At 51.0% G+C, this 13,640-nt stretch overlaps 1 protein-coding gene across 1 annotated transcript in view; it reads left to right on the top strand.

The window, feature by feature from the left end:
* Positions 1-13,640, top strand: part of LOC140385688 (unconventional myosin-X-like) — a 706,039-nt gene that overhangs the window by 626,585 nt on the left and 65,814 nt on the right. The window contains exon 25 of the mRNA XM_072468099.1: positions 759-1,508. Within this exon, the coding sequence (XP_072324200.1) occupies positions 759-1,508 (750 nt within the window). The remainder of the gene's footprint in view (positions 1-758; positions 1,509-13,640) is intronic.

Genomic DNA, 13,640 nt, shown 5'->3' on the forward strand with positions numbered 1-13,640 from the left:
ATGCCCTCTCTTAGCTCTCCTAATCCCTTTCTTCAGTTCCCTCCTGGCTATCTTGTATCCCTCCAATGCCCTGCCTGAACCTTGTTTCCTCAGCCTTACATAAGTCTCCTTTTTCCTCTTAACAAGACATTCAACCTCTCTTGTCAACCATGGTTCCCTCATCGACCATCTCTTCCCTGCCTGACAGGGACATACATATCAAGGACACGTAGCACCTGTTCCTTGAACAAGTTCCACATTTCACTTGTGTCCTTCCCTGACAGCCTATGTTCCCAACTTATGCACTTCAATTCTTGTCTGACAACATCGTATTTACCCTTCCCCCAATTGTAAACCTTGCCCTGTTGCACGCACCTATCCCTCTCCATTACTAAAGTGAAAGTCACAGAATTGTGGTCACTATCTCCAAAATGCTCCCCACTAACAAATCTATCACTTGCCCTGGTTCATTACCAAGTACTAAATCCAATATTGCCCCTCCTCTGGTCGGACAATCTACATACTGCGTTAGAAAAGCTTCCTGGACACACTGCACAAACACCACCCCATCCAAACTATTTGATCTGAAGAGTTTTCACTGCCTGCCCAGCGGCTGGAGGTGGCGTGGGCTCTCACTGCCTGTCCAGCGGCTGGAGGTGGCGTGGGCTCTCACTGCCTGCCCAAAGGCTGGCAGAGACTCTGCCACCTCCCAATGCTCCAAATTTTACTGCAAGGTCTTGGAAACTGATGGATTAAATCGATTGATGTCTTTCCTTTAGATATGTGAAGAGACGGTGCTTGTGGAGCCGGTCAGGAACGTTGGAGAGCTGACAGATTTGGCACAGGCAGAGAGTAAGCAGATAGAGGAGATTGTGCGACTTGAGCACGAAATCCAGCGGCTGCAGGGCGAGAGGGCGCTGAGCTCGGTCAGCCCCTGTGTTCTGTCCCCCAGGGAGATGGAGAGGGAATGCAAGGAGGAGATCCAACGCTTGGAAAAGCAAGCTTCCCAGGTGGTGCAGGAGTTCCTGGAGTTGCTGAACTTTGGAGCACTGGACGAAAGTGGCCAGATTCTGGAACAATCTTTGCCCATTCAAGACAATCTGGCCATTGAGCAGTGCCCTGAGCAAGAGCTGGATGAAGGTTTTCACACTGACCAGGAGATGGCAACAGTTGCTGCTGATGGACGATTGGGTCAGTTGGGAATCGGTAAGTGTTTAGAGGACGGAGTGAACGTGAACCTGGCTGAGGATGGATATAATCCTGAGGATTGGAGAAACTGCAACTCTCCAGGTGTGGAGTGGGAGAGAGAGGAGATCCAGAACCTTGAACCTGAATCATTGGACACGTCTGACGATATTGATGAGGAACCAATTTACAGCCTGCCTCCTGACATTGAGTCAGATTACGATGAGGATGAGTTGAATGATCCAGGCACAGGAAATGGAGACACAGGACGTGTTCAGGATGGTTCGAGAATATCCACCTTTACCTCCCGGAGCGTGGGCACGACTCGATACAGCTATGATTCGGTGAGTTACTCACCATCTCTCAGATTCACGCTCCATCATAGACAGGCAGGACAGAGTTGGAGTTATCACTTTCTAATGGATAAGACGGTGTTTGAGGGGAATGAGAATCAGGAACCAACTGGCAGCTTTATGAAGAACTGCATTTACTTACCCTGTGTTGTCCACCCCCCCCCCCACCCCCCCTCTCCCACCCCAGAGCCCTCAACCCCTCCCAGAGCCCTCAACCTATCCCAGAGCCCTCAACCCATCCCAGGGCCCTCAACCTATCCCAGAGCCCTCAACCCATCCCAGGGCCCTCAACCTATCCCAGAACCCTCAACCCAACCCAGAGCCCTCAACCCAACCCAGAGCCCTCAACCTATCCCAGAGCCCCCAACCCAACCCAGGGCCCTCAACCCATCCCAGAGCCCTCAACCCCTCCCAGAGCCCTCAATCCTCCCCATTGCCCTCAACCCATCCCAGAGCCCTCAATCCTTCCCAGAGCCCAATCCCTATCCCAGAGCCCTCAACCCAACCCAGAGCCCTCAACCCATCCCAGAGCCCCCAACCCACCCCAGAGCCCTCAATCCTCCCCAGAGCCCTCAATCCTTCCCAGAGCCCTCAACCCATCCCAGAGCCCAATCCCTATCCCAGAGCCCAATCCCTATCCCAGAGCCCTCAATCCATCCCAGAGCCCTCAACCCATCCCAGAGCCCTCAACCCATCCCAGAGCCCAATCCCTATCCCAGAGCCCTCAACCCATCCCAGAGCCCCCAACCCATCCCAGAGCCCTCAATCCATCCCAGAGCCCTCAACCCATCCCAGAGCCCTCAACCCATCCCAGAGCCCTCAACCCATCCCAGAGCCCCCAACCCATCCCAGAGCCCTCAACCCATCCCAGAGCCCTCAACCCATCCCAGAGCCCTCAACCCATCCCAGAGCCCTCAACCTATCCCAGAGCCCTCAACCCACCCCAGAGCCCTCAACCCATCCCAGAGCCCTCAATCCATCCCAGAGCCCTCAACCCATCCCAGAGCCCTCAACCCATCCCAGAGCCCTCAATCCTTCCCAGAGCCCCCAACCCCTCCCAGAGCCCCCAACCCATCCCAGAATCCTCAACCCCTCCCAGAGCCCTCAACCCCTCCCAGAACCCTCAATCCTTCCCAGAGCCCAATCCCTATCCCAGAGCCCCCAACCCATCCCAGAGCCCTCAACCCATCCCAGAGCCCCCAACCCCTCCCAGAGCCCTCAACCCATCCCAGAGCCCTCAACCCATCCCAGAGCCCTCAACCCATCCCAGAGCCCTCAACCCATCCCAGAGCCCTCAACCCATCCCAGAGCCCTCAATCCTTCCCAGAGCCCCAACCCATCCCAGAGCCCCAACCCATCCCAGAGCCCCAACCCATCCCAGAGCCCTCAACCCATCCCAGAGCCCTCAACCCATCCCAGAGCCCTCAACCCAACCCAGGGCCCTCAACCCAACCCAGGGCCCTCAACCCATCCCAGAGCCCCCAACCCATCCCAGAGCCCCCAACCCCTCCCAGAGCCCCAACCCATCCCAGAGCCCCAACCCATCCCAGAGCCCTCAACCCATCCCAGAGCCCTCAACCCATCCCAGAGCCCTCAACCCAACCCAGGGCCCTCAACCCATCCCAGAGCCCCCAACCCATCCCAGAGCCCCCAACCCATCCCAGAGCCCTCAACCCCTCCCAGAGCCCTCAACCCAACCCAGGGCCCTCAACCCATCCCAGAGCCCCCAACCCAACCCAGGGCCCTCAACCCAACCCAGGGCCCTCAACCCATCCCAGGGCCCTCAACCCATCCCAGAGCCCCCAACCCAACCCAGGGCCCTCAACCCAACCCAGGGCCCTCAACCCCTCCCAGAGCCCCCAACCCATCCCAGAGCCCCCAACCCATCCCAGAGCCCTCAACCCATCCCAGAGCCCCCAACCCAACCCAGGGCCCTCAACCCATCCCAGAGCCCTCAACCCATCCCAGAGCCCCCAACCCATCCCAGAGCCCCCAACCCCTCCCAGAGCCCAATCCCTATCCCAGAGCCCTCGGCCCATCCCAGAGCCCCCAACCCATCCCAGAGCCCTCAACCCATCCCAGAGCCCAATCCCTATCCCAGAGCCCTCGGCCCATCCCAGAGCCCCCAACCCATCCCAGAGCCCCCAACCTATCCCAGAGCCCTCAACCCCTCCCAGAGCCCTCAACCCCTCCCAGAGCCCTCAACCCATCCCAGAGCCCTCAACCCTTCCCAGAACCCTCAATCTCTGAGTTTGCACTGAGTGCTGAATTTGGTGCATTTGAGTGCTATAGTGAGAGTTTGGTGACTGAGGGAGTTCGGTGAGGAGGGAGTAAGGTGCCCCTTTCATTTTGTTTCCTACATTTCCGCAAAGAGTGAGAAGAGAGCCAGGAGTTTACAGGAAGTGCAGCTGACTGGGAGCAGATTCGGAGAGCGGAGGTCCAGTTGGTCCACAGGGCAGCTATATTCTGTAAGGTAAGAGGGGATGGAGGCTCGGCCAGTTACATGCTCCTCCTGTAGGATGTGGGTGGTGAGGGATACCACCGGTGTCCCCGCTGACTATACCTGCGGGAAGTGCACCCAACTTCAGCTCCTCAAAGACCGTGTTAGGGAACTGGAGCTGGAGCTGGATGAACTTCGGATCATCCGGGAGGCAGAGGGGGTTATAGAGAAGAGTTACACGGAGGTAACCACACCCAAGGTACAGGACAAGAATAGCTGGGTTACAGTCAGGGGAAAGAAAACAAACAGGCAGACAGTGCAGGGATCCCTCGTGGCCGTTCCCCTTCAAAACAAGTATACCGTTTTGGATGCTGTTGGGGGGGATGACCTACCGGGGGAAGGCCCTAGCGGCCAGGTCTCTGGCACTGAGTCTGGCTCTGGGACTCAGAAGGGAAGGGGGGAGAATAGAAAAGCAATAGTTGTAGGAGATTCAATGGTTAGGGGAATAGATAGGAGATTCTGTGGTCGCGAGCGAGACTCCCGGAAGGTATGTTGCCTCCCGGGTGCCAGGGCCAGGGATGTCTCGGATCGTGTCTTCAGGATCCTTAAAGGGGAGGGTGAGCAGCCAGAAGTCGTGGTGCACATTGGTACCAACGACGTAGGTAGGAAAAGGGGTGTGGAGGTAATAAACAAGTTTAGGGAGTTAGGCTGGAAGTTGAAAGCCAGGACAGACAGAGTTGTCATCTCTGGTTTGTTGCCGGTGCCACGTGATAGCGAGGCTAGAAATAGGGAGAGAGTGCAGTTGAACACGTGGCTGCAGGAATAGTGTAGGAGGGAGGGCTTCAGGTATTTGGATAATTGGAGCGCATTCTGGGGAAGGTGGGACCTGTACAAGCAGGACGGGTTGCATCTGAACCAGAGGGGCACCAATATCCTGGGAGGGAGGTTTTCTAGTACTCTTCGGGAGGGTTTAAACTAATTTGGCAGGGGAATTTGTAGTCCAGCAACTAAGGTAGCCGATATTCAGGACGCCAAAGCGTGTAATGAGGCAGTGGGGAAGGGAACACTGACAAAGGAGAGTACTTGCAGGCACGGAGATGGGTTGAAGTGTGTATACTTCAACGCAAGAAGCATCAGGAACAAGGTGGGTGAACTTAAGGCATGGATCGGTACTTGGGACTACGATGTGGTGGCCATCACGGAAACTTAGATAGAAGATGGGCAGAAATGGCTGTTGCAGGTCCCTGGTTATAGATGTTTCAATAAGATTAGGGAGGGTGGTAAAAGAGGTGGGGGGGTGGCATTATTAATTAGAGATAGTATAACAGCTGCAGAAAGGCAGTTCGAGGAGTATCAGCCTACTGAGGTAGTATGGGTTGAAGTCAGAAATAGGAAAGGAGCAGTCACCTTGTTACGAGTTTTCTATAGGCCCCCCAATAGTAGCAGAGATGTGGAGGAACAGATTGGGAAACAGATTTTGGAAAGGTGCAGAAGTCATAGGGTAGTAGTCATGGGTGACTTTAACTTCCCAAATATTGAGTGGAAACTCTTTAGATCAAATAGTTTGGATGGGGTGGTGTTTGTGCAGTGTGTCCAGGAAGCTTTTCTAACACAGTATGTAGACTGTCCGACCAGAGGAGGGGCAATATTGGATTTAGTACTGGGTAATGAACCAGGGCAAGTGATAGATTTGTTAGTGGGGGAGCATTTTGGAGATAGTGACCACAATTCTGTGACTTTCACTTTCGTAATGGAGAGGGATAGGTGCGTGCAACAGGGCAAGGTTTACAATTGGAGGAAGGGTAAATACAATGTTATCAGACAAGAATTGAAGTGCATAAGTTGGGAACATAGGCTGTCAGGGAAGGACACAAGTGAAATGTGGAACTTGTTCAAGGAACAGGTACTACGTGTCCTTGATATGTATGTCCCTGTCAGGCAGGGAAGAGATGGTTGAGTGAGGGAACCATGGTTGACAAGAGAGGTTGAATGTTTTGTTAAGAGGAAGAAGGAGACTATGTAAGGCTGAGGAAACAAGGTTCAGACAGGGCGCTGGAGGGATACAAGATAGCCAGGAGGGAACTGAAGAAAGGGATTAGGAGAGCTAAGAGAGGGCATGACCAATCTTTGGCAGGTAGGATCAAGGAAAACCCCAAGGCCTTTTACACATATGTGAGAAATATGAGAATGACTAGAGCGAGGACAGGTCCGATCAAGGACAGTAGCGGGAGATTGTGTATTGAGTCTGAAGAGATAGGAGAGGTCTTGAACGAGTACTTTTCTCCTGTATTTACAAATGAGAGGGGCCATATTGTTGGAGAGGACAGTGTGAAACAGATTGGTAAGCTCGAGGAAATACTTGTCAGGAAGGAAGATGTGTTGGGCATTTTGAAAAACTTGAGGATAGACAAATCCCCCGGGCCTGACGGGATATATCCAAGGATTCTATGGGAAGCAAGAGATGAAATTGCAGAGCCGTTGGCAATGATCTTTTCGTCCTCACTGTCAACAGGGGTGGTACCAGGGGATTGGAGAGTGGCGAATGTTCAAAAAAGGGAATTACAGGCCAGTTAGTCTTACTTCGGGCGGATGCAACGTCATGGAAAGGGTACTGAAGGATAGGATTTCTGAGCATCTGGAAAGACACTGCTTGATTCGGGATAGTCAGCACGGATTTGTGAGGGGTAGGTCCTGCCTTACAAGTCTTATTGAATTCTTTGAGGAGGTGACCAAGCATGTGGATGAAGGTAAAGCAGTGGATGTAGTGTACATGTATTTAGTAAGGCATTTGATAAGTTTCCCCATGGCAGACCTCTGCAGAAAGTAAGGAGGCATGGGATAGTGGGAAATTTGGCCAGTTGGATAACGAACTGGCTAACCGATAGAAGTCAGAGAGTGGTGGTAGATGGCAAATATTCAGCCTGGATCCCAGTTACCAGTGGCGTACCGCAGGGATCAGTTCTGGGTCCTCTGCTGTTTGTGATTTTCATTAATGACTTGGATGAGGGAGTTGAAGGGTGGGTCAGTAAATTTGCAGATGATACGAAGATTGGTGGAGTTGTGGATAGTGAGGAGGGCTGTTGTCGGCTGCAAAGAGACATAGATAGGATGCAGAGCTGGGCTGAAAAGTGGCAGATGGAGTTTAACCCTGAAAAGTGTGAGGTTGTCCATTTTGGAAGGACAAATATGAATGCGGAATACAGGGGTAACGGTAGAGTTCTTGGCAATGTAGAGGAGCAGAGAGATCTTGGGGTCTATGTTCATACATCTTTGAAAGTTGCCACTCAAGTGGATAGAGCTGTGAAGAAGGCCTATGGTGTGCTCACGTTCATTAACAGAGGGATTGAATTTAAGAGCCGTGAGGTGATGAAGCAGCTGTACAAAACTTTGGTAAGGCCACATTTGGAGTACTGTGTACAGTTCTGGTCGCCTCTTTTTAGGAAGGATGTGGAAGCTTTGGAAAAGGTGCAAAGGAGATTTACCAGGATGTTGCCTGGAATGGAGAGTAGGTCTTACGAGGAAAGGTTGAGGGTGCTAGGCCTTTTCTCATTAGAACGGAGAAGGATGAGGGGCGACTTGATAGAGGTTTATAAGATGATCAGGGGAATAGGTAGAGTAGACAGTCAGAGACTTTTTCCCCGGGTGGAACAAACCATTACAAGGGGACATAAATTTAAGGTGAATGGTGGAAGATATAGGGGGGATATCAGAGGCAGGTTCTTTACCCAGAGGGTAGTGGGGGCATGGAATGCACTGCCTGTGGAAGTAGTTGAGTCGGAAACATTAGGGACCTTCAAGCAGCTATTGGATAGGTACATGGATTACGGTAGAATGATATAGTGTAGATTAATTTGTTCTTCAATTAATCTAGGACAAAAGTTCGGCACAACATCGTGGGCCGAAGGGCCTGTTCTGTGCTGTATTTTTCTATGTTCTATGTTCTATTTTCTAATCCTCCCCATTGCCCTCAACCCATCCCAGAACCCTCAATCCTTCCCAGAGCCTAATCCCTATCCCAGAGCCCTTGGCCCATCCCAGAACCCTCAATCCTTCCCAGAGCCTAATCCCTATCCCAGAGCATTGAGGTTTGGAGTGAGTGCCAGGGGACATATCTGAGGTAGAATCAGGAGGAGGCCATTCAGCCCATCAAGCCTGTTCCACCATTTAGTTAAATATGAATTTTTTATTTTATAAATGTAGAGTACCCAATTTACCCATTTTTTCCAATTTAGCCGTGGCCAATCCGCCTACCCTGCACATCTTTGGGTTGTGGGGGCGAAACCCACGCAGACACGGGGAGAATGTGCAAACTCCACACAGACATTGGACTCAGAGCCGGGGACCTCGGCGCCGTGAGGCAGCAGTGCTAACCACTGCGCCACAGTGCTGCCCTTAAATATGAATCTTAACTGTTTTATCCTCAATCCCATCGCTTATCCTCGCTCCCATCTCTTATCCTCGCTCCCATCGCTTATCCTCGCTCCCATCTCTTATCCTCGCTCCCATCGCTTATCCTCGCTCCCATCTCTTATCCTCGCTCCCATCGCTTATCCTCGCTCCCATCGCTTATCCTCGCTCTAACTTGGTAGAAAGTTAGAGGAATGGCAGGGAGGGGAGTGCAATGTTCCTCCTGCAGGATGTTTGAGGTGAGGGATGCCGTTAGTGTCCCTGCTGATTTTACCTGCAGGAAGTGCTGCCATCTCCAGCTCCTCCAAGACCGAGTTAGGGAACTGGAGCTGGAGTTGGAAGAACTTCGGATCATTCGGGAGGCAGAGGGGGTCATAGATAGCAGCTTCAGGGAATTAGTTACACCAAAGATTGGAGATAGATGGGTAACTGTAAGAGGGACGGGGAATAAACAGTCAGTGCAGGGATCCCCTGCGGTCGTTCCCCTGAGAAACAAGTATACCGCTTTGGATACTTGTGGGGGGGACGACTTACCAGGGGTAAGCCATGGGGTACAGACCTCTGGCACAGAGTCTGTCCCTGTTGCTCAGAAGGGAAGGGGGGAGAGGAGCAGAGCATTAGTAATTGGGGACTCTATAGTCAGGGGCACAGATAGGAGATTTTGTGGGAGCGTGAGAGACTCACGTTTGGTATGTTGCCTCCCAGGTGCAAGGGTACGTGATGTCTCGGATCGTGTTTTCCGGGTCCTTAAGGGGGAGGGGGAGCAGCCCCAAGTCGTGGTCCACATTGGCACTAACGATATAGGTAGGAAAGGGGATAAGGATGTCAGGCAGGCTTTCAGGGAGCTAGGATGGAAGCTCAGAACTAGAACAAACAGAGTTGTTATCTCTGGGTTGTTGCCCGTGCCACGTGATAGTGAGATGAGGAATAGGGAGAGAGAGCAATTAAACACGTGGCTGCAGGGATGGTGCAGGCGGGAGGGATTCAGATTTCTGGATAACTGGGGCGCTTTCTGGGGAAGGTGGGACCTCTACAGACAGGATGGTCTACATCTGAACCTGCGGGGCACAAATATCCTGGGGGGGAGATTTGTTAGTGCTCTTTGGGGGGGTTTAAACTAATGCAGCAGGGGCATGGGAACCTGGATTGTAGTTTTAGGGTAAGGGAGAATGAGAGTATAGAGGTCAGGAGCTCAGATTTGACGTCGGAGGAGGGGGCCAGTGTTCAGGTAGGTGGTTTGAAGTGTGTCTACTTCAATGCCAGGAGTATACGAAATAAGGTAGGGGAACTGGCAGCATGGGTTGGTACCTGGGACTTCGATGTTGTGGCCATTTCGGAGACGTGGATAGAGCAGGGACAGGAATGGATGTTGCAGGTTCCGGGGTTTAGGTGTTTTAGTAAGCTCAGGGAAGGAGGCAAAAGAGGGGGAGGTGTGGCGCTGCTAGTCAAGAGCAGTATTACGGTGGCGGAGAGGATGCTAGATGGGGACTCATCTTCCGAGGTAGTATGGGCTGAGGTTAGAAACAGGAAAGGAGAGGTCACCCTGTTGGGAGTTTTCTATAGGCCTCCAAATAGTTCTAGGGATGTAGAGGAAAGGATGGCGAAGATGATCCTGGATATCAGCGAAAGTAACAGGGTAGTTATTATGGGAGACTTTAACTTTCCAAATATTGACTGGAAAAGATATAGTTCGAGTACATTAGATGGGTCGTTTTTTGTTCAGTGTGTGCAGGAGGGTTTCCTGACACAGTTTGTTGACAGGCCAACAAGAGGTGAGGCCACATTGGATTTGGTTTTGGGTAATGAACCAGGCCAGGTGTTGGATTTGGAGGTAGGTGAGCACTTTGGGGACAGTGACCACAATTCGGTGACGTTTACGTTAAGGATGGAAAGGGATAAGTATACACCGCAGGGCAAGAGTTATAGCTGGGGGAAGGGAAATTATGATGCCATTAGACGTGACTTGGGGGGGATAAGGTGGAGAAGTAGGCTGCAAGTTTTGGACACACTGGATAAGTGGAGCTTGTTCAAGGATCAGCTATTGCGTGTTCTTGATAAGTATGTACCGGTCAGGCAGGGAGGAAGGCGCCGAGCGAGGGAACTGTGGTTTACCAAAGAAGTGGAATCTCTTGTTAAGAGGAAGAAGGAGGCCTATGTGAAGATGAGGTGTGAAGTTTCAGTTGGGGCGATGGATAGTTACAAGGTAGCGAGGAAGGATCTAAAGAGAGAGCTAAGACGAGCAAGGAGGGGACATGAGAAGTATTTGGCAGGAAGGATCAAGGAAAACCCAAAAGCTTTCTATAGGTATGTCAGGAATAAGCGAATGACTAGGGACAGAGTAGGACCAGTCAAGGACAGGGATGGGAAGTTGTGTGTAGAGTCTGAAGAGATAGGCGAGATACTAAATGAATATTTTTCGTCAGTATTCACTCAGGAAAAAGATAATGTTGTGGAGGAGAATGCTGAGCTCCAAGTAAATAGATTAGATGGCATTGAGGTAAGTAGGGAAGAGGTGTTGGCAATTCTGGACAGTCTGAAAATAGATAAGTCCCCGGGGCCTGATGGGATTTATCCTAGGATTCTCTGGGAGGCCAGGGAAGAGATTGCTGGACCATTGGCTTTGATTTTTATGTCATCATTGGATACAGGAATAGTGCCAGAGGACTGGAGGATAGCAAATGTGGTCCCTTTGTTCAAAAAGGGGAGCAGAGACAACCCCGGCAACTATAGACCGGTGAGCCTCACGTCTGTAGTGGGTAAAGTCTTGGAGGGCATTATAAGAGACAAGATTTATAATCATCTAGATAGGAATAATATGATCAGGGATAGTCAGCATGGCTTTGTGAAGGGTAGGTCATGCCTCACAAACCTTATCGAGTTCTTTGAGAAGGTGACTGAACAGGTAGACGAGGGTAGAGCAGTTGATGTGGTGTATATGGATTTCAGCAAAGCGTTTGATAAGGTTCCCCACGGTAGGCTATTGCAGAAAATACGGAGGCTGGGGATTGAGGGTGATTTAGAGATGTGGATCAGAAATTGGCTAGCTGAAAGAAGACAGAGGGTGGTGGTTGATGGGAAATGTTCAGAATGGAGTTCTGTCACAAGTGGAGTACCACAAGGATCTGTTCTGGGGCCGTTGCTGTTTGTCATTTTTATCAATGACCTAGAGGAAGGCGCAGAAGGGTGGGTGAGTAAATTTGCAGACGATACTAAAGTCGGTGGTGTTGTCGATAGTGAGGAAGGAAGTAGCAGGTTACAGAGGGATATAGATAAGCTGCAGTGCTGGGCTGAGAGGTGGCAAATGGAGTTTAATGTAGAGAAGTGTGAGGTGATTCACTTTGGAAGGAAAAACAGGAATGTGGAATATGTGGCTAATGGAAAAGTTCTTGAAAGTGTGGATGAGCAGAGGGATCTAGGTGTCCACGTACATAGATCCCTGAAAGTTGCCACCCAGGTTGATAGGGTGGTGAAGAAGGCCTATGGAGTGTTGGCCTTTATTGGTAGAGGGATTGAGTTCCGGAGTCAGGAGGTCATGTTGCAGCTGTACAGAACTCTGGTACGGCCGCATTTGGAGTATTGCGTACAGTTCTGGTCACCGCATTATAGGAAGGATGTGGAGGCTTTGGAACGGGTGCAGAGGAGATTTACCAGGATGTTGCCTGGTATGGAGGGAAAATCTTATGAGGAAAGGCTGATGGACTTGAGGTTGTTTTCGTTAGAGAGGAGAAGGTTAAGAGGAGACTTAATAGAGGCATACAAAATGATCAGAGGGTTAGATAGGGTGGACAGTGAGAGCCTTCTCCCGCGGATGGAAATGGCTAGCACGAGGGGACATAGCCTTAAACTGAGGGGTAATAGATATAGGACAGAGGTCAGGGGTAGGTTCTTTACGCAAAGAGTAGTGAGGCCGTGGAATGCCCTACCTGCTACAGTAGTGAACTCGCCAACATTAAGGGCATTTAAAAGTTTATTGGATAAACATATGGATGATAATGGTATAGTGTAGGTTAGATGGCTTTTGTTTCGGTGCAACATCGTGGGCCGAAGGGCCTGTACTGCGCTGTATTGTTCTATGTTCTATGTTCTATGTTCTCCCATCTCTTATCCTCGCTCCCATCGCTTATCCTCGCTCCCATCTCTTATCCTCGCTCCCATCTCTTATCCTCGCTGCCATCGCTTATCCTCGCTCCCATCTCTTAGCCTCAATCCTGTTAAGCAACAAAAATCTCCGACCCTTGGCTTTGAGATGTTGAAGTGCGGCCTGGCCCTCATCCTGAGCTGCGGTTTTGGCAGGGAGAGTTTCAGATTCGCACTCCTCTATGTGAGGCACACCTTCCTGACATCACTCTTGTTCCAGGATCTGGGATTGCTGCAAAGTCAACCGGCGCCATCTAACCACACTCACTTCTTTGGGCCCTGGAGAGTTTCTTACCGGTTTAGCCCACACTTAGAGCGATTTACCGACCAACCTCCGACGAAGGGTTTAAACTAATGCAGCAGGGGCATGGGAACCTGGATTGTAGTTTTAGGGTAAGGGAGAATGAGAGTATAGAGGTCAGGAGCACAGATTTGACGTCGCAGGAGGGGGCCAGTGTTCAGGTAGGTGGTTTGAAGTGTGTCTACTTCAATGCCAGGAGTATACGAAACAAGGTAGGGGAACTGGCAGCGTGGGTTGGTACCTGGGACTTCGATGTTGTGGCCATTTCGGAGACATGGATAGAGCAGGGACAGGAATGGATGTTGCAGGTTCCGGGGTTTAGGTGTTTTAGTAAGCTCAGAGAAGGAGGCAAAAGAGGGGGAGGTGTGGCGCTGCTAGTCAAGAGCAGTATTACGGTGGCGGAGAGGATGCTAGATGGGGACTCTTCTTCCGAGGTAGTATGGGCTGAAGTTAGAAACAGGAAAGGAGAGGTCACACTGTTGGGAGTCTTCTATAGGCCTCCAAATAGTTCTAGGGATGTAGAGGAAAGGATGGCGAGGATGATCCTGGATAAGAGCGAAAGTAACAGGGTAGTTATTATGGGAGACTTTAACTTTCCAAATATTGACTGGAAAAGATATAGTTCGAGTACATTAGATGGGTCGTTTTTTGTACAGTGTGTGCAGGAGGGTTTCCTGACACAGTTTGTTGACAGGCCAACAAGAGGCGAGGCCACATTGGATTTGGTTTTGGGTAATGAACCAGGCCAGGTGTTGGATTTGGAGGTAGGTGAGCACTTTGGGGACAGTGACCACAATTCGGTGACGTTTACGTTAAGGATGGAAAGGGATAAGTATAC

Source organism: Scyliorhinus torazame, chromosome 2, assembly GCF_047496885.1.
Source record: "Scyliorhinus torazame isolate Kashiwa2021f chromosome 2, sScyTor2.1, whole genome shotgun sequence".
NCBI classification, from domain to species: domain Eukaryota; kingdom Metazoa; phylum Chordata; class Chondrichthyes; order Carcharhiniformes; family Scyliorhinidae; genus Scyliorhinus; species Scyliorhinus torazame.